At 58.6% G+C, this 20,604-nt stretch overlaps 1 protein-coding gene across 2 annotated transcripts in view; it reads left to right on the top strand.

The window, feature by feature from the left end:
• The window catches only part of Itpk1 (inositol-tetrakisphosphate 1-kinase), a 137,581-nt gene that overhangs the window by 105,182 nt on the left and 11,795 nt on the right, over nucleotides 1-20,604 (top strand). For both annotated transcript variants that reach the window (XM_047540209.1, XM_047540210.1), the window contains exons 5-7: nucleotides 13,149-13,247; nucleotides 13,500-13,540; nucleotides 16,878-17,043. In XM_047540209.1, the coding sequence (XP_047396165.1) occupies nucleotides 13,149-13,247; nucleotides 13,500-13,540; nucleotides 16,878-17,043 (306 nt within the window). The remainder of the gene's footprint in view (nucleotides 1-13,148; nucleotides 13,248-13,499; nucleotides 13,541-16,877; nucleotides 17,044-20,604) is intronic.

Raw genomic sequence — 20,604 nt, 5'->3', positions numbered from 1 at the left:
TGGAGCTAACCCGCACTTCCAGCAGCCAGTCAGCTCAGGAATGTCTGCCTCTGCCTGGCCAGTGTCTGGCTCCTCCGCTCCTGGGCGTTGAACATTCCAGGTGCAAGTGGCTGTCTGGCCGCACAAGATGAGATGGATCACTAACTTGGTCAGTCGGGAGGAAAACCGCTCACCCGGCTGACCACAGCAGGCGCCACCCACCTTGCCATGCCTGCCCTGCTGGGAAGTGTCCCTCATGGCACTGTTTCCCTCAGTCCCTCCCCAGAATCACCCCACCCCCATTGCAGGCTGGTCCCCTGCCTCCAGTGTGTCCCCAGGAAGCTCACCTGAAGGCAGCAGGGACCCAGGGCCCGTCCCAAGCTTCAAATAGCCGTTACATTTCCCCCTTGGAAATGCGCGATAGCGGCTACACTGGTTCCCTGTTGCTGCATAACAAGTGACTGGCTGCGTGGCCACAACAGCCCACTTCTCATGGCACCATTGGCGAGGCCAGAAGTTCCCTCCCCGCACTTGTGTTCCCAGAGGGTCGTGGGCGGAAACCAGGGGCCAGCCAGGCGGGTGCTGACCTGGAGGCCCCCGAGAATCCACTCCAGCCACGTTCTTGTGGGCAGAATTCAGTTTGGTAGTTGTGGGACTGAGGTCCCATCCTCGCTGACTGTCGGCGCCTGTAGGCGCCCCCACTCTTTCCTCCCACATGGCCGACACTGTGACCCAGCGAAGTTTCCTGTGGCCACGCCAGCCCCAGCTCATCTCCTGGCTCTGAGGTCAGCAGTGTAGCCAGAGGGTGAGGTCCTCCACACACAGAGCCTGGCCATCGTGCCAGCAGGGTAGCACAGGCTCTCCACAGCGACAGCGTCTGTGATGGGCAGGAAGGAGGACTCTGACAGGTCCTCTACGCCACCTCTGCTTCCGTTGCAAGCACTGATCCTCAGTCACCTAGGACCGCCCCTCCCATTCACAGACCGGGAAACTGAGGCCTGGGGAGGTGAAGGAGGTTTCTCAGGGGGGGGACACTCACCCCAGCAGGGTGGAGCAGCCAGGTGCCAGGGGCCACAGCACAGCTGGCTGGACACCCGCGTCTCTGGGTCTCTGAGGAGGGGATGGGAGCCTTCCAGGCTGTGTTCTTCCTGGGAAGGATCAGTGGGGAGGAGTGAGCTTCCCTTCCCACTCTGCCTCCTGTTGTCGGCTTTGATCTTAAAGGCCTCGGCTTCCTCACGTGCCAGGCAGAGGTTATATAATCTACCCTATGGCTTTTCAACAAGGACCCGGGGAGCTGATGCCCTCCAGCATTTGGCACAGGACTGTCTGGTCGCAGTTGGCATTGCGCCCTGCCCGCGCTGTGTAACGTGCCCCACACACGTCATTCCGTCAGCCTCTGTCCCGCTGGTCTGTGACTGAGAAGGCCAGAACAATGGCTTAAGACAAGAACAGGTGTTTATTTTGCTGACAAACCTGGGGCTTGGCTGGGCTCAGCCAGGCAGCTCTGCCCTGCAGTCTCACAGGCTGCTAGCTCCATGGCTCAGGGCCCAGGGCATGTGTCCCAGGAAAGAGCTCCCCTTCTGTCCCTGCCTCCCGAGGCCATGTCCTGGTTCTCCCCACGGCTCTCAGGAGTTTGAGTCCACCTCACTGGAAGAAATGGAAATTGGCTCTTGGGGCGACTGAGAGCCCCAGGATTTTCCAGCTGGAGAGTGGAGAACCAGGAGAGTGGGTCACAGCTCCAGTCAAGTCCGGCACTCCGTGGACCGGGAGGCCTAGGTCCTAGCTGGAAAGCGGAGGCCGAGAGGAATTCTCCTTCACCCACCTTGCCTTCCAGTCGTGCCTTCAGATGGCGGGACGAGGCCCAGCATGCTGCGGGGGTGGTAGGCTTTTCTCAGCCTGCTCGTTCTGATGCTTATCTCACCCAGAACAAGGTTTCCCCCGCGGGCATCCTGTGGCCCGGTCGAGCTGGCACAGGTTCCCATCACCCTGCCTGTGTTCTGAGCTTGGTGCCTGGCCCCGGCATACAGCAGCGAGCAAGCCTCCCAGGAGCGTCAGGGAGACAGGTGCCAAGTAGCCCTTATGACAGGGGTGACCAGGTGCCAGGGCACTGAGCCAGCCTCCAGTGGTGGGAACTCCGCTGAGACCCTGAGCGTAGCTCATGTGGTACGTCTGGGAACTGCGATGGGCATGGAGGAGGGCTGGTGGTGCAGGCAGGTCCCCTATCCTGGGACCTGAAGGCTGTGAGGAGTCTCCCAGGGCAGAGGGAGCCATGGAGGAGTGTGGAGCAGGTGGCTTAGTACAGACTGGACCGCTCCCTTGCCTGCTGCAGGGGCGCGTCCCCTCTGCCCGGGCTGAGTCTGAGGTGGGAACACAAGGCCTGGCCTCTGGGCTGAGGCTATGGGGTCACCACTGTTGTACATGGTTGGAGACCTCTCAGGAGCAGCCCCGGTCTTCCCAACACCCCCAGTCTCGTGTGGCCTTGCCAGGTCTCAGGCCCTCAGATGTTCTGGGTGACCGGGGCGGTGAGCAGCACCCAGTCCTGCCTGGAAAGTGGGTGCTCCAGCTGCCTCTAGTGACCGGGTTCCCCAGGGGCCATTTGCCTTTGGTCCTGAGAACCTGCCAGCTCTGTATGAGCTTCTCAGAGCCTGGGTGGCACAGCCAGGGCCTTTCCCATCCCTACCCCTTGGGGTTGCCTGAGATCATTTCAGCCTTAGTTATCCTCTACACTCACAGGCAGTGCCAGCTCCTGAGTAGCCTCTGGCCCCTCATAGGTCCAGGGGGCTGCAGGGTAGACCTCAGGGAGTGCAGGAGGCAAGCCGAGCTCCGCCTGACCGTAGCAGCGAAGCCTTGCCTCGGGCTTTCTGTGTTACACACATGCTCAGTGTGTAGCTGACATGCACTGAGCTGTCTTCACAGCAGCCCCTGTTGGGGCTGCTCTTGTGGACCCTCCCCTGCAGGTGGGGAAACAGACCAGAGGTTATGGGACCGCGGGTCCAGGCTTGACCTGGCGCTTAGTACTTGAGCCTTTCCTGCCCTTGATGGGGCTGCTGCCTTATCCTCCGTGGGTCTGGGGTGGGGGTGGCAATGGGTGGCAATCTGCAGCTCCTGGGAGCCAACCCGGAGCTGCAGCAGACTCCGTGGTTTCTAAGAGTCCGTTCCTCCAGGGCATGCCAGCTTCAGGGCTTGGGACTTTCAATGTCTTAAACAAAACAAAACATGCTATTTCCATTTTATCTCATCCAGGAATGTTAACGGGCCTGTAGATACACAGGGTAATGCCTCTGCCACTCAGCTGTTCCTGCTTTTCTGGGGACATATCCTGTTAAAATCCTAGCATGCTGAGGGCCTGCTGGACCCTGCCTGCAGGGGCCCTGGGGCTGCAGGGAGAGCTGAGTCACTTGCCGTAAACTGGGTGCAGAGGGGTGCGGAGTGCAGGCAGTCAGGGTCTCTGCAGGTCAGGAGGGTGGGTCGGAGGCAGTGAGCACCCATGGGGAAGGGCTCATGGTTACTGTGACTGGATGCCCAGTGCCCTTCACCAGGTGGATGGGGCATTGGACTGGGGTGGTAGGGATAGGATGGCCCCTCACTTGTCCTGGAAGCCCTTTCAGATGGGGCCAATTGTGCTGTCTCATTTCCCTCTCGAGGCCTTCACTGGCCTCCCCGCCTGGCTCAGGCCTGTGACATTTCCCACCCACACACCCGTGACTTGACTTGATTGCTGGGTGGCTGCCATCATTACTGTCACCACAAAAGCCATCCTGGTGGTTTTTGGAGCTGCCGTTGTGTTGAAGGGTAGTCTACCCCAAGCAGTGTCTTTCCTGTCCAGGACTGAAGAGTACGTGGCTTCTGCCGTCTGAAAGCAGAGGGAAGACTTTGGACACAGGGCCCTAAATGAGTCCTGAGCACTTGAGCTCACAGATGGGCCTGCCAGGTGGCTGCCAATCCTCCCGCTACTGTCCCCAGGGCTGTTCCAGGCCAACAGCACCCCATGGTGGCCAGGTGAGGCTGTAGACCATCTCCTTTCTTCCTTTGTTGGTTGCACCAGCTGGCGCTTCTGTTTCCAGCGCTCACAGATTGAGTTCTGTCGTCAGTTTATTGTCACACCTGTCAGAGAGCTGGCCCAGGCTGGGGTCTGCCTTCTTGTCCCCAAGGAGCGTACTAACTACCTGGTCACTGAATCAGAACCCAGACACGTGAGCATCTAATAGGGTACAAGAGAGAAGGAACCCCGCACGGTGGCAGTGCAGGAAGAGGGGAAGGGTGTGCCCATCGGCAGGAGGTACCAGGCCAGTGCCTTAGGGAGGTGGCATCACAGCCAGCCTGCTCTCTGGGGAGAGCCTTCAAGCTGGGGATGCTTGAAGAGCAAGGAGCCTGCTTTGCCTGGAGCCAGGACGTGGCTGGGAAACTGCTACAGGGGAGGGTCGTCATCAGCAGAAATTTCCCGTCGGTCCTGGAGGCCGGAAGTCCGAGATCGCGGTGCGGGCAGGGCTGTTTCCTCCGGCACTCTCCTCTGCTGCAGACGGCCCCTTTCTCCCCGAGTCTCCCACTGTGTGTCTGTGTCCTGTCTCCACTTACAAGGACACTAGTCCTATCCTGCTGAACTCCAGTGGCCTCATCTCACCTTAATTAATTAATTAAAGACCCTTTCTCCTAATGCAGTCCTTTCTGAGGAATTGGGACTTTGATGTAAACTTGGGAGGCCTGGCTCACCCGCTGTGGGAAGGTACCTGGGGCAGGTTAGGGAGGCCTGGAGAGACCTTCAGTTTCTCTCGGGACCTAGACACAGTCCTTGAGCTGGAACCACCGCTGCAGTCAGAGCTTTGGGAAGGTCAGCCAGGACCCTGCAGCCCGGGTTAGTCAGATGGTGGGGAAGGGGCTGGATGCCAGGGATCCTGTGTTTGGGGGTGAGGGGCCTGTGTAGAGAGATGATTAAGGGTGAGGGCCCCTGGGAGGGGCTTCCTGGCTCTAGGAACTCCAGGGACACTTGGGGACATCTGGGGAGAAACCCCAGTGCTGGGGCCAGTGTTGGTGCCATCGGAGTTCCAGGAAAGCAGGCCAAAGGCGTGGACGCTGTGCAGGCTGGGCACTCCACTGCCCCCCGGAGGGTGTGTGTCCTCAGCAACAGGCTGGCTCTGTTTCCAAATGCCCTTCATGAGTGTGGCTCGCTCGTCTCTGCAGCAGCCTGGGGCAGGTAGCGTTATTGTCCCATTTTATGGACAAGGAGAGGAGTCAGGCCAGAGAGCACTGGGAGCCCGGCCAGTGGCACGAGCGGCCATGACTGGGCTGGTTCTGAGCCTTGGTGAGCCCGTCGTCTCTGCTCGTTTTGGGTCTGTGGCTCTCTGCTGTGACAGCTGCTCCAGGCAGTCTCCCTGGGTCGGGCTGTCGGTGCTGGATCGCCCGGTGGCCCTGTCCTGTGGTGTGTAGCTGGCATCTGACCTGCTTCCGGAGCTTCCTGCACTCCTCACTTCTGCCACTTCCGTGGCAGCCCTGGTGGCGATGCCTGTGCAGGTGGCCCCTGGTGCGCACTTACCAGGTGCCAGCACATAAACAGGGCGGTCCTCAGCCCCCAGGGGAGGCGGCTGCCCCGAGGATGCCCGGCAGGCCCTCCATGCTGGGTGGGAGGGTTTGGCCCTGACCTTAACAGCTCGTTTCTTATTAAATACAGTCTGAAGCAAACAGGGCGAGATGTGGACGTGTGTTATTTCCATAATCTAGACTTTTCCTCGATTTGGAAATGCGTTCTCTTAACTGCGGCCCTCTGGACCTGGTTCCCTCGCTGTCACCTCAAAGCGAGGAAACTGATACACGGGGAAGGGAAGCGATTCGGCCAGGGCCACACATTGGCTGTAAAGTGTCACGATCAAATCTGGGCACCCTGGTCCCCTGTGGACCTGGAGGACCTTCCATTGGGTGGCGGATGCCAAGGCATCAATGGTCACAAGATGAGCTGGGGAGGGGGCTGCTCCCAGGCAAGCAGGAAAGGGGTTCTCAGAGCAGAAGTGTCCTAGGCCACAAAGGGGCCAGCATAAAGGGCCCGAGGGCTGAGGGATCAGCACACACAGGCTCCAGGGCCAGGAAGGCAGGGCTGCTTTTGCCTCAGCTCTTGCTTCGAGGGATTTGGTGAGAACCTGCATCCTGTTGCGTTCCCCATCCCGCCCCCCCATTCCTGTGCCTGCTGCCCCATGGGGATCTCACCTCCCCCTTGTGAATAAGGCCACTTCCTGCCATACAGAGAGGGCCCTGGGAATGGGGAGTGGCCCCGGAAAGCAGAACCAAGCCCGGTCTGGGGGACTGCGACTGCGGCACTCTGCCAGCTTGCCCTGTGCCCCGTGGGAACCTGAGTTTTAACGTGGACCTCCTGCTCCAGACCAGGAGACGGGGCGCAGGCTGGTGTCTGCCTCCCTCACTCGTTTGCTAAAGGCGCAGCTGTAAATTTGATCTGCCAGCCCTCTGCCTTCACGGGCCTGCCTTCTGTCGGTCCTACCTAGTGGGTCAGCAGCTCCCTGGCCGAGGCTGGGGGGTCCCTGTAGATCCTGTGTCCTCACCAGGCTGTCGGGCGCCACCTCCGCAGCCCTCGTGGGCCTCCAGTGCAGGTGTAGTGGCGCCTGAGCCCTGGCCAGCTGCTCTTCTGGGGCGGAAAGCCTCATGCTGCTGGCTGGAGTCCCACATCACCTGCCCTCCTGCTCCTGCAGGGACCCTTCTGCTCCTGCTGGCCTCGCTCCTGGTAGCAACTGGGGGCCCAGAGCCTCCTTTGCTGTGTCCTCCAGAAGGGTGTGAACAGACAGTAGTACCGAGCTCTCCTGTCACCCCTGAGAGTTCTGCTTTTCTGTCTGGCATTTCATAGATTCCACGACACTTTTGATCGATTAGCACAGCATCTCGGGCAGACGGACAGGACTGTCTCACTGCCACGGCCTTCTTCAGTCAGGAACTGAGAGGCTGCCAGGCCTGCCCAGGACCGGGAAGCTGCAGAACACGCACCCAGGTCCCTGGGTCTGAGTGCAGGACTTTGCTCACTGTTAAGCACTTGCCTGCCCCTGAGTGCCCTGCCTGGCCTTATTGTCCTCCAGCTGACCCCAGAGTGACCCTACGTAGGGGATGGACTTGTTCTCCATGCCGCTCACCCTCCTCTCTCGGGGAAAGCACTGCCCAACTCTCTGAGCACAGGACCAGCAGGCCAAGGAAGGCATGGTCATAACTGTTGGTTGCTGGCACCTCAGCAGAGCCCTTCAGTCCTTTTGGGGACAAGAACCACTGACATCTCAATTCCTGAGGACCCTGAAACTCACTTCTGGGAGCCTAGCTGTGGACGGGAGTCAGCAAGCCAGGCCGGAGAGTCCTGCTGGAGAGCACTTGTCTCATCGGGAAGTGCTGCCGCCAGTCAAGCAGCCAGGAGATGCAGGACCTCAGCAGAAACAGGTGACACTGAAAACAGAAGTGGGGGAAATTCACTTAGTAAGAAAACCAACAAGTGAGTTTGAGGATGCAGCCCTCAGCCCTGGGCACGTGGCAGACCCAGGACCCGACCTGGATGCCAGCCAGTCCCGACTGCCTGCTCTCCTGGGTGTCCCCAGCCTGCCGTGTGCCAGCCCCAACAACCATCCCACAGCAGGGAGAGCGAAACTCAGCCCTGTGGAGTCGCAACCAACCGTTCCATGTGGTGAGTGGCTTGTCCTAGGGTCAGTGAGGCGGACCGGCCTCAGAGCCACCCTGTTGTGCGGCTTGCACCCCTGAGTGCAGGCCGCATCCCTTGTGCCCAGCTGTTGTCATTGGTCCTGTTTTTTTACGAGTGCTGTAGCAGCTGCTGCTGTCATGAGAAACATGTCACCCACAGAGTGGACAGGACAGTAATGTGTGACCGGATGCCAGTGCTGCTCCTGGCCCCACTGGGAACTCGAGGGTGGCCTTGAGCCCCTTTTCCTTCCCTGGCTGGACTTGTGAAGGCTTGTGGTTGGGCTTGCCCCCTCCGGCTTCGCGGCTTGCCTGGGCAGCAGAGAGGGAAGACAGGCGGGAAGGCAGGCGCGTGTGGTTTCCCAGGGGCTGATGGCACAGCCCTCGGAAGAAAACAGCCCACTCCAACCAAAAAAAGCCTCTTCCCAGCGCCCATCCAGAAATACAGATGACAGATAAATAAGCAATAGCAGCGGCCTTCCAGGGACCAGAAATAGCCTCGCGGACTCCCAGTGCTCACTCACCCAAAGCATCTACCCTGTCGCCGCGTGGGAGAAGGGCAGCTGGCGGGGCTGTCCTGAGCTTCCCCTGGAAGAGCTGAGAAGCTTCTTGCGTCCCCGTCCCTCATGTGGGCCCTGCTGTGTGTCAGCTGGCACAAGGTGGTTGCACACACCCCCTCCCCAGCCAGTGACAATAGCCAAGGCTGCCACTCAATGCTGTGGGGCCTGGTTCCCTCTCCAGCCTGCCGCTGAGCTGAGCAGCCGCTGTGCCTACCTGCTGTACCCATGGCAGGGGCTGGGTCCGGGCGTGTGTCCTGCAGCGGCACGCTGGGCCTTGGCGCGGGTTGCTTCCCCAGACGCGTGGCCTTGGGCCGTCCTCCACCCCCGCCCCTGCTCAGCCAGGCCACGCTGCGCACCCACCTCCGCTGCCAGCCCAGCGCTCCCCTCCTGCACTTCACGCTTCCCTGGCGGCTCATCCAGGGGCATGTTTCTCGTCTTTATTTGGTTTGGTTTCCAGCTCCTTGGTCTGGAATGAGCCCCCTGCAGGGAGGGGTGGCACGTTTACGTATTGTCACAGCTCGGAGTCCAGGAGTGCCCTGAGCACTGTTGGTGGTGTGGTGGCTACCTAAGAGCAGCAGGTGTTTCCAAGTCACCGGTGAGTTCACGGCAGGCAGGATGGCTTGCGGGCAGCACCGATGTGGTCAGTCGTACCAGTGGTACCACGTGGTGTGCAGCCCAGGAAGGGACAGTTGCTCCCCTGCATCGGCTCTGTGGGTTCTGGGCTGCCTTCACCCTAGACTGGTTCCCTGGGCCTCAGCTTGGCACATGAGTCCCTCCGGGCCATGGGAGGGGCCAGGTTCAGCCCCAACCGGCATGCAGCTGCAGATTAGGATACACAAGTAAGAGCGTGACTGTGGATGTGCCCCCCGTCCTGGCCTGCGTGGCCCCAGGCTGCCATGTTGTACAAGGTTTCAGAGGGCTAGGTGAGTCTGACGCATAGAAACCTTTTGTGCTTCAAAGAGTACTGTGACGGAAGCACAAGGCGCAGGATGGGGGCAATATTTGCAAACCACATGTCCAGTAAGAGACTAGTGCTGGCGCCGCCGGTTCACTGGGAATGTTTCGTCCGTCTGAACCCGTCATCCCTGGGGGGACCATCCCTTCGCTGACTTCACCATGGACTCAACATGAGTGGGGACAGGACTCCGCAGGTTTACTGGAAGGTAAAGCTTTTATTTAGCTCACTGTCCCTTGGAGAGCACTCAGTGGGTGGCACTACTGACTGTTTTTTTAATGGACATAATTCACATTCCTAGGAGAGGGATTGCTGGGGCTCCTGAGGTAACTCTGTTTAGCTGCTCGAGGTCTTGCCAGACGTCTCCAAAGTGGCTGCATCGCTTACATCGCCACCAGCAATGCACGAGGGTTTGATTCTTCCACATCGTCAACACGTGTTGCTGTTTTTTTCGTTTCTACCCTTTGGGTGTGTGTGACACGGTGTCTCCTTGTGGTTTGATTTGCATTTCCCTGATGGTGAAGGAAGTTGGGCATCTTTTCATGGACTTATTGTCCATTTTTATGTCTTATTTTGAGAACTGTCTTATTTAAATCCTTTGCCCATTTTAAAATTGGGTTCTTTTTTATTGTTTAGTTTTAATTGTTCTTTATATATTTTGAATACTAGTCCAGTACCTGATATATGATTTGAGAATATTTCTCCCATTCTTTGGGTTTCCTTTCACTTTCTTTGTAGTACACCTTGAAGCATGAGTGTTTTATTTTGATGGTATCCGTTTGATCTGCTTTGGCTTTAGTTCTTTGTGCTTTTAGTACTGTATCTAAGAAGCCTCTGCCCAATCCAAGGTCACGATTCACACTGATGTTTTCCTCTAAGGGTTTTGTAGTTTAGAGTTTAGCTCTTATATGAGTTCATGATCCATTCTGAATTACTTTGTATGTGATGTGAGGTAGGATTGCAATTCCAGTCTTTTGCATGTGGATAGCCAGTGGTACTAGCACCATTTGTGGAAAAGACTAATTTTCCCTTATTGAATTCTTTTGACAATGTATAGAAAACCCATTGAGCACAAGCGAATGGATTTTCTTCCCGATTCTTCATTCTGTTCCATGGATCTGCATGTCTCTCCTCGCGCTCGTGATGTATTGGGTCGATGACCGTAGCTTTGTAGTAAGTTTCATTTGTTTCTTTGTTTTCGAGGGCGGTCACGGACTCCACCAGTGAACTACACCCTAGCCCCATGGTGTATTGGACTGTTCTGGGTCCCTTGCATTTTAATGTGAATTTTAGGATCTGCTTGTTAATTTCTGAGAAAACGAAAAGAGTTGGTAGTTTGATGGATCTTATAATGAGTTCACAGATCAAAAAATCGCTAACTTAATAATGTTTACTCTCCTATTCATGAACCTAGTGTGTTTTTCCACTTATTGAAGTGTTCTTTAATTTCCTTCAGTGATATTTTGTAGTTTTCAGAGTTTGTTTTGTACTCATTTTTAAATTATTCCTAAATATTTTGTTCTTTGTGATGTTTTTTTGTAAAATTGAATTATTTTCTTAATGTCACATTTGGCGTGTTCATTGTTGGGTATAGAAATACAGTTATTTTTCCTGTATTGACCTTGTATCCTGCAGCATTGGTGAATTTGTTTATTATTAGCTCCAGCAACCCTTGGAGAGTGTGTGCGTGTGTGTGTGTTCCTTGGGATTTTCTGTGTACATATCTTAATATCTGCAGATGGACATAGTTTTACTTCTTTCTTTTCAATCTTGATGCTTTTTTATTTCATTTTTCTTGCCTCGTGGGCCTGGCTAGAACCTGCAGCAAGGTGTTGACTGGAAGTGGCCGGAACAAATATCCTTGTCTCTTTCCTGATCCTAGGGGGAGATGCCCAGACCTTCACTGGTGAATGTGATCTTATTTCAAAGTGTGGGTTTCGAGGATGCCCTTTCTTAGGATGATGGAACCCCTTCTTTTCCACTTTGTTGAGTGTCTTACTGAGAAAGGGTATTAGGTTTATCAGATGCTTTTCTGCATCCTGAGATTACCTGGGGTTTTCGTCCTCCATTCCAGCAGCCCCCTTGTCCAGGGGGGATGCGTGCCCAGACCCCCAGTGGGAGCCTGGAACTTCCGCTGGTGCCACGCCCCTCCCTGGCTGTGTTTTTCCTATATGTACGTCCCTATGATGGGGGCGTGGCTGAGTGACGGAGCGCTTGCCTGCCCGCCATGCAGGAGGCCTTGGTCAGTGCCCAGCACTGAAGAAAGGTTCAGGCAGCAAGCTTATAACAAGATAGGACCATGCCTGCGTCCCTGCTCTTGCACTTCGGGCCATTAATAAGTAAAACAAGGGTTACTTGAACACAAACCTGCGCTCCAGGGCAGCGATCTGGTAACCGTGCCGTGACTGTGGTGTCGTGCTGGATGCAGGCTGAGTCGGTTGCCCCTGGCAGCAGGCTGGAGAGTCCCTCACCCTGCTCTCGAGGCGCGTCTGAAGCTCCTGCGCCCCCAGAGCCTTGGCTGCAGGTGGCGGAACCGTGGACAGTGAGACCCTGGGCTAGGGCTGGACGGCAGCGGCCGCCTCTGTGCTTTCCACGTGCCAGAGCGGCCACGTCGGCACTGCCGTTGAGCAGCAACACCCTGCGCCCCAGCCTGTGGTCAGCAGGCAGGCTGGAGCCAGATGGCCCAGCGTGCCCTCAGGCAGCACCTCTCGCTGGCTGGTAGCTCCACGCGGGAGCATCTCCGTGGTGCCCGCTTCCTCGTCTGGAAAGCGGGTGACAGTGGTGCGTCCTCAGAGAGTCTTTGAGCAGTGTGGCCGTGTGGAACAAGGGCAGTGGACCCATGTGGACGATCATCAGTGGCCTATGAAAGGTGGGGTGGGGACAGCAGTGACATCCGAGAGGCCAGAATCCAAACTGATGTGCCTGCTCGGAAGCTCCGGTGGGGGGTCTGGAAGCTCTTATTGGAGTTGACCTCTGGACCTGGCAGCTCCTAGAGGAGCAGCTGGGCCACAACCTGGCCAGAGTTGGCGCCAGGCCCCGCCAGGCCCGGCGAGCTCCCGTCTCATGCCTGCCCCTTGCGGATCCTGCGGTGTACTCAGCGAGCGTGCGCCCTGCAGCGGAGCGGGGGTGGCGAGCCTCCTGCACAGCTGGAAGGGCCTGCGGCCCCGTCCTTCACTCCGGGTGGGGTGGATGCAGGCCTCGTTGGGTCGTGTTGGCAGTGAGCACCAGGACCCCCATCTCCCCGACTTCACCTCTCTTCTGCCAGGCTGCCAGGTAGGCCTGGCTCCTTGTCCTGGCTCTTTGGTTGACTGTCCTGTGACCTCGGGCAACAACCACCCCTGGGCCTCTTTTTCTGGGCCATGGGCCTGACCACCCCTTTGGGGCCTGGCCAATGCTGGCCACCAGCCACCCTCCCAGGGCCCCCAGAGGAGCTCCTGCAGGGAGTCCAGACTTGGCCCGGCAGGGGAGACACCGAGGTGGGAAGCCTTCTCACGTGGCTCTTGCATCACTGCCGAGGTCCATGAGTTCCTGTTGAGTGGCTCAGTGTGCTGACCTGGCCATCCAGGGAGCAGCAGCTCTGGGGACAGCGCTCGGCTGATTTGCTCTGGATTTGGCTTTGGAGTTTGGGGGGGCAGGGCACCCTGCCCTGCTAATGCGCAGTCTTTCCCAGCCCCTGTGCCAGAGGCATGGGGTGGCCCACCTCGGGGGCTCATGGCCTTTTTGGGGAAGGGGACTTCGACGGAGGGCAGCGAGGTCGTAGCAACGTGTGTGCTTTGCTTTTCTGTGCTCTTCAGATTTCCCGGTTAGCATGTAAGCATTTTTAAGTTACAGAATATCGTTGGAAAACGTAGGTGAGGACATGCTGCTGTTCCTGTCTCACGCACACACACGGGACCGCAGAGCCCAGGGGCTGTCGGGCTGGGGAGCAGGGCGGGCGTCCGGGCGGCCCTGGAGGCGGGCGCTGACCTCCCCCTCTGCCCTAGATGACAGGATCTGCTCGCCGCCCTTCATGGAGCTCACCAGCCTGTGCGGGGATGACACCGTGAGGCTGCTGGAGAAGAACGGCCTGGCTTTCCCCTTCAGTACGTATCCCGCTGGGCTTGGCCTGCAGCCGTGGGCGGCTGGGTCTTCTGGGCCCTGCAGGATTTGGATTGCGAAGGGGCCGAGGCCTTGCCTGCCAAGGGCACAGCCCCAGGGGCCTCAGGGTACGGCCCAGATGTTTGTCCTGGTGGCGTCTGTCCAGGAGTTTGGAGGGTCCCCGGGGCGGTGCCCTGCGCCTGCCGTCAGGCTTCGGGGCCCACTGATTGCTCTCTGCTTTCCTCTCCAACCCGCAGTCTGCAAGACCAGAGTGGCTCACGGCACCAACTCCCACGAGGTGAGTGAAGTCTTGACCGTCCCCGTCCCCACCTCCCTGCACCTGCCACCCTGGTCCCGTCACCCAGTGGGCCTCGCTGGGACCCTGCCAAGCTCGTGGCCATGGCCTCTTGGTCTGCAGCTCCCTCCAGGCTCCGCTGGAGTTGCGTGGAGGAAACAAGACACCGCAGCTTCGCGGGACGCTTCCAACCTCCTTCCACCTGCTGCATCTGAGGCTGGGAGCGTGTCAGGGTTGCCTGTCCTTGGGAGCCTGGCTTAACGTGCTGGGGCTGCCATGGCAGAATGCCACCCAGGCTGGCAGCTCACACATGGGCCCTGACTCTCACAGCTGTGGGGCTGCGGGCCCCGGATGCAAGTGGCGCAGGACCGGGTTCTGGTGAGGCTGCTCCTGGCTTCTCACTGTCGTAGGTGGCCCTCGTGCATGAGTGGGGAGCACCCAGAGGGTGCTGATCCCAAGGCGAGGCCCCGCCCAGACCTCACCCAGGCCCGACCCTTCAGATGCCCTCGGGGTTCAGGGCTTCAGTTCCCAAGCGGAGGACCATGCTGTCCCCAGGGGAGCCCAGAGAAGTCACATCCAGCCTTACCTGTCCCCAGCTGCATGTCCTCTGGTCCACAGCGCCAGGCACTGGGCCAGGAAGGCTGTCTCTGCCCACCAGGGTCTGTGGATGCTGCTGGATGCGGCGGGTGCTGAGGAGGAGGCCATGCCTGTCAGCTCGCCAGCCGTCCTTCCTCCCCTGTGCACTTGTATCCAGCCTCCCACAGGTGCCAGGGGACAGGTGCGCAGGCTACTCCTCCTCCTGCCCCTGAGGGAGACAGTGAGTGCCTGTGGGGCAGGCATGGCAGTGAGTGGCTGGGTACTGGGGCGAGAGGACCAGGCAGCGGGCAGGGCTCCCGAGGTCTCTGCTGCCCTCCCAGCCTCGGGAACCACAGGGGATGCCATCTTCAGGCCTTGGGCACAACCCAGCCTGGGCCTTCCCTCAGGCAGTTGCCGGGATGTGCAGAGTGGGCCTGCAGGGAAGACCTGTCACCAGCGTGTTCCCCACCAGCATGACTAAAAATGGAAGCCCTGGCAGCAGCGACCTTTCTGGATTTATATCGGGCTCCTTGTTTCTGGGAGATATTTATGGGGATATGTCTATAAACAGTGTCAGTGGGGGACGTGCCATGAGGGGGCTGGCTCTGCCCGTGGGAAGGAGATTTTCGCCTGCTGCAAAGGTCAGTTGTGTCCTCAGACCAGGAGCCTCCTCTGGGCATCGCTTTTCCATGCATGGCCCGCCTGGGCACCTGCATGCAGCAGGCCAGGGATGGCCCTCTGTCGGCAGGTCCTCAGGCCTCAGTGCACCCACAAGTCTGACTGTGTGGGTGGACCAGCCCACGTCAGGGCAGGTCCCTGGGTGGGGAGCAGCCACTCCTGACACGGGGCTCCCGGCTCCAGCCTCGAGATCACAGGGATCCACCACCACTGCTGGGCTGTGCGCTGCCAGCTGTGAGGCTGGGCAAATGACGGTGCCTTGAGTGTCTGTCCTGCGTTTACGCAGGGGGACTTCCCAGCGACCTCAAAGGATGCAGGTTACTGCAGGGCCTGCCATGACCTGGCCCAAGGGGCTTGTTAGGAAGCTGATGTGGAACCAGCGCCTGGGGGCAGATCTGCATCCAGGTGGGCTCCTCGGGGCAGGCCCTGATGGTCACGCAGGTCTCACCACCAGCTGTGGGGCCTCACCCGCAGGGAAGCCCCGGCCCCCATCCCAGGTGCTGTCCCGGTCCACGACCAGCAGTGTCCACCTGTCGTCAGCATTTGGAGACCATGTGTGTGCAGTGGGACTCTGCCTGGGGCCAGTTGGCCTCAGAGGGTCACTCCCTCAGGCATGGATGCCCTGCACAGGATGGGCCAGTGGGCACCTGCCTCCCGTCATCCAGGGGTGCCAGGATGCAGGATCCCACAGTGCACGTGATGGGCGGGCTCTCTGGCGGGGTTGCTGCGGCATCCCAGCTGCCCACGCCTCAGCTCCGAATCTCCCAGCCCCTCACTCGACCATGAGGGGGCTGGTTTGGCCAAAGCACTGTACTCATTGTGTGTTCATAGAACTTCTGGGGGTTGGGGGCTTGTTTTTTTTTTTTTTTTTAATACATATTTTTAGTTGTAGGTGGACACAGTATCTTTATTTTATTTTCACGTGGTGCTGAGGATTGAACCCAGTACCTCACGCATGCTGGGCGAGCGCTCTGCCACTGAGCCATAACCCCAGCCCACTGGGCTTGTTTTTAAACCGGTCCTCACACAGAGTGAAGGCCCTGCCTCTGCCCACCCCAAAGTGCCGGGGCCTCGGGCCCAGCTAGCTCCAGGGCTGCCAGCCCTGTCACTGTGGTCCCAAGGCTCAGGAGACGTCCTTGCCCCACCCCAACACACACGTGCACTTTGGTTTTCCCAGGTGGTCTGGATTTCTACTTCTGTCCTGCCCAGCTGAGCACCAGGCACGCAGGGGTGACAGCTGTTGAGGTGGCCGGCTGTCCAGGCCCTGGGCTCCCTGACCAGCAGCTGCCACCGCCTCCTCCTAGGGACCTGTGGGTGGAGGGATTAGCTGTGACCCAGCACAGGTGGCTGGCTCAAGTGGGCCCCATGGTCCTTAGAGGAGACAGACCCCTTAGGCCCCTGCAGACCTGGCCTCCATCAGAGCTGAGAGGATGTCTGTAGCCCCTCTGCCCTTGCCACCACCCCTGCCATGTCCTCAACCAGGCATGATCGCCCCAGGGGAGGCGGGCACTGGGACCCAGACATGCCTGTTTCTGGAGCCCTATGTGGCCCATGCTGGCCCGTGCTGGGCACACCTGATTCCATTCCAGGCTGTCAGCCTCCAGCAGATCACAGACCCTGCTGTTTCATCTGTGACGGGGATGGTGACGTGAGGGTTACACCAGGTGACACGTGGGTGCTAGAACAGGAGCTTGCCATGGGTGCTCAACAGGCCAGCTTGGACCAGGTCCTCAGCTCCTCATCCACAGCCTGTGCCCCGCCTCCCTGTCCTGGTTCTTCATGGAAGAGCCTCCAGGATCTCAGAAGGGTTGAGCGGCATATGACGCGGGGTCCCATTCCCTGGGCTGTAGTGTGAGGAATGTTCTTGGGGATCGTGCTCTGCAGCAGCTCAGTGCGTGCAGGATCCCGACTCCTGCTGGAGGGAACTGGTCTGCAGCCGTCTGCCCACATCACTCTCCATCCGCGTCCCTGGCTTGAGACTCTTCTTAGAGAGTCCTCATACCCCAGGACCCGGAAGGGGATGCATGGTCCTTTTCACAGCAGGAGGGTGGGGCGCTGATGCGGCCCGTGTGCCCTGTCTCCCCAGATGGCCATCGTGTTCAACCAGGAGGGCCTGAGTGCCATCCAGCCCCCATGTGTGGTCCAGAACTTCATCAACCACAATGCCGTGCTGTACAAGGTGTTCGTGGTGGGCGAGTCCTACACGGTGGTGCAGAGACCCTCACTCAAGAACTTCTCTGCGGGCACGTCAGGTAACCGCTCCTCTGCTCGTGTGGGCACGGCTGGGATGGGCACCAGCTGGCTCTCCTCCCACTTCCCCTGCCACCCATGTGACTTCTGGAGGCTGAAGAGATGGCCTGAGGCTCAGAGTTGTGTGCAGCAGGTGGTTAAAGGGATCTTGGAGCGCCAACAGGAGACCCCTGTTTCAGCAGGCCACTGTGGGGCCCCCAGGGCCACCATCAGCTCCAGGAAGCCCCTGTGTGCCCATGTCATTTCCTGGAGCCCACAGTGATGAGCTGGGGAGGAAGGTGCTGGGGCAGGCATGACCAGCTGACTCCTGCAGCCCCTCAGGGAAGCACAGGGGCGGAGCACCAACTGGTCCTCCACCTCCCCCAACTCCGGTCTCCATTGCCCCAGTCACAGCTGCTTCTGCAGCTGCCCAGGAGAATCGGTGCCTTTTAGCAGGCCACACCTGCCGGGTCCTGAGGATTCCCAGTGCAGGGTGTTGGGCAAGTCCTGGGACAGTCACACACACACACACACACACACCCCACACGTGGCACCAGGCTGCACAGGTGCACACCTGGTCAGCTAGCGTGCTTTGAGTCGATGCATGTGGGTCCTCAGCATCCCTTGGTGGCGTTAGCATGCTGCTGCTGTCCTGCGGGGCCCCTGTGGCAGCCTCCAGGAGAAGCCTCAAGACTCCACTGAGGCTCCCTCAGCCCTCACCTCCTTCCAGGCCTGGCACCTGGCACAGAGTTAAAAACCTGTAGGCATCAGGGCTGCCGTAAGGCATGTTCTGTTGGTCTGAAGGCCTCTCTCAGGTGAGTTCCAGAATCACAGTGGAGCCTTCAGAATAAGCAGAGCCTTCCAGGGGCTCCTAGGAGGACGTTGCTTGCCCAGCGCAGCTATTCAAGCACACTGCACGTTTCTCTCTCAAGGGAGTTGTCCGCAGGAGGGGTGCCAGCCTGCCCAGGCTTCCTGAGGGCCGGCCTGGCTGCCTGTCACCCACCTCTGGTCTTCCCGAGCAGCTGCCCATCACCCCCTCCAGCTCTTCTTCTCTGGGGTCACTTTTTTTCCCTTTCATTAACAGAGTGGACACTTGAGCAGTGTGCAGTGTCTTCCTCTCCCTCCCGAGTCCCAGCGCTCTTCCCAGCCAGGGTTCGGGACAGCCCCCTCCTGATGCCAGTCCAGCACCCACCCTGGGACAAGGGGATGGTCTGGGTTGGGAGGTCAGTGAACACGTCCACTAAGAGACATTCTTCCACGTGGGACCTGAAGAGGCTGACGTCTTACACAGTGTCTGTAGCATTTTCCTGATTTTTAAAAATATACACTTTGAGTCTATGAAAAATGTGTGACTATTAACTTACGAATAGTTAGGTCTGGGACTGTAGCTCAGTGGGAGAGCACTTGTTAGCACGCTTGTGGCCCTGGGTTCACCCGCAGAACCACACGCAAACAGCGCTCTCTCCTGTTTCTCTTGCCTTTTTTTTTTTTTTTTTTCACCCAAATCACTTCATTTCTAAAAGAAATTTACTGCCAGGTCTCCTTTCTTATCCTCACAAAAGTGTGTCTGCTGGCGTTTTCCTACCTGGTTGTAAGTGCTGGCCCAGTTCCCTCCTCAGAGCGAGGGTCCCTGAGGTTGAGGCTGCCTCCTCTCTGTGTGTCCCTCCGCGTGGCTGTGTCTCGGCCGGGAAATGCTGTTCGCCATGAGATGCAAACCTGAGCCAAACGGTAAAGACACACACGGGAAAACCCAGTGACTTCCAGCGTGCCCCCTCCGACTCTTCTGCTGTCTCGGGGTGCCAGGGAAGTGGATGGGGCCTGGCGCTCACATTCAGGCCTCTTTGGGGGTGTTAGGCTAAGTGACTGCAGCCTTGTACGATGGACTGTTGAAAGGTAGTTTGGGGGTCTGGCCCCTTTGCAGCACCCACCCAGTCTGGTTCCCACCACCCGGGTGGCAGGTCCTATAGCTTCCTGTCCAGGCCGAGAGGTGGGCTCCTTGCTGCAGGTTGTTCTGGTCCTGTTGGAAAAGACGAGGACTCGTCTCCATAGCTGACATTTGCTTTTGATTCTCAGGTACATTTTTGGTTTTCACATGTCAACATCTCCAAAATCAGGTGTGTGACGTACACAGCCCACAGCATCCTGCAGATAACCTGGAGTGGAACCAAAGTGAGCTCTTATGGAGAGTTGACACTGGCCACCAGGAACACGAGGCACGCACCATGTTCCTCGGTCACATTCTCTTCCCCACGCGGGGCTGCTGTGGGGCAGCTCTCTTTGTGCCCTCTCCCTGTGCAGTGGGCTTATCTCGTCCTTTAGCTTGACCCTGAGGACACAGCCCTGTGCAGGGGCCCTGTTATGCTCTCCATCCTGGGCCTCTCCCTGAGGGAACAAGAGTGGTACTCCTACCATGTAGGGCAGGGTCTACAAACTTTTCCTGCTGGAGTCCCCAGAGTGAATATCTCCAGTGCTGTCCCCATTACTTAACTGCTGCTGTCGCAAGATGAGAGCTGCTGTAGAGATATGTAAATGAGTGGGCGGGGCTGTGCTCCAGGGAAACTCCTTGTGCAGATGCAGGTGGCCTGGCCTCCACTCAGAGCCTCTGAAGAGTCGTTGCAATGCTGCTCTTATTGAGCCGCCATGGGCCAACCTGTGCAGGCGCTGGGGGTCCAGCCAGAGCCTCGTCAGACAGGCTTCTTGCCTCCCTGAGTATGTATTCCAGTGGGAGGGAGCACACAGGAAAGAGTGACCGGAGTCCGTGGTCACCTGAGATGAGGGGCTCTGGGACACCACCCAGCAAGGGGAGTGTCTTGGAAAAGGTGCAGTAGGCGCAGGAACCTCTGCAGAGGTGGCATTTAATGGCAACTGGAAGTTGACTCGAGTTGCCACCCACAGCGGCGTGACATGCACTTCCCAGGAAAGACAGGAAACAGCGAAGGAGCTGAAGACAGTGTGACCCAGCTCAGGGCTGCTCCCCAGTCGCCGGAGTCTGGGAGGAGCTACTCTGGTCATTTACTCTTCCTCTTTTGGATCTGCACGTTGAGAACAAGACCAGTCCTGTTGGCCTTCCTACCCTGCAGGGAGCTGAGGGGGCCCTTCACTCATGCCGTGTGTCCTTTGGACTAGTCTAGGAACAGACTGGCTGGGGCCTCCAAATTCAAGGGGCTTCTGGCAGCAAGGCCCTGGCCCTGTCCCCCTAACAGAGGTTGTCTTAAAAATGCCCAAGGAACTGGGTGCCAGGGCTCTGTCCTGGAGTTCAGACCCCTCTGACCCACCCGAGTCCCCACAGGTTCCCATGGTCTCTTGGTGACAGGCAGTGGCTGGAAGCTGCTCTCCCTCCCTCCCTCCCGCCCGCCCCCCTGCCTCAGCTGCATGTGGAGAGGTGCTGGACCTGGGGCATCGCTGGCTTCCCTGCCTAGTCTTCCTCTGACCAGAGCACCCCAGGCCAGAAGTGGCAGTGTGTGGGGGACCCCCTTTGAGATCCCATGTGTTTGGTCTTGCCACAAGGAGCCACTGGGGGACACAGTTTGTCCAGCTCCGGGGGCGTGGCCGGCCCCTGGGGCAGCCCGGTGTCCTCTGCACCT

Source organism: Sciurus carolinensis, chromosome 2, assembly GCF_902686445.1.
Source record: "Sciurus carolinensis chromosome 2, mSciCar1.2, whole genome shotgun sequence".
NCBI classification, from domain to species: Eukaryota; Metazoa; Chordata; class Mammalia; order Rodentia; family Sciuridae; genus Sciurus; species Sciurus carolinensis.
Note: the sequence above shows the minus strand (reverse complement) of the source record. Positions and strands in the feature narration are given on the sequence as shown.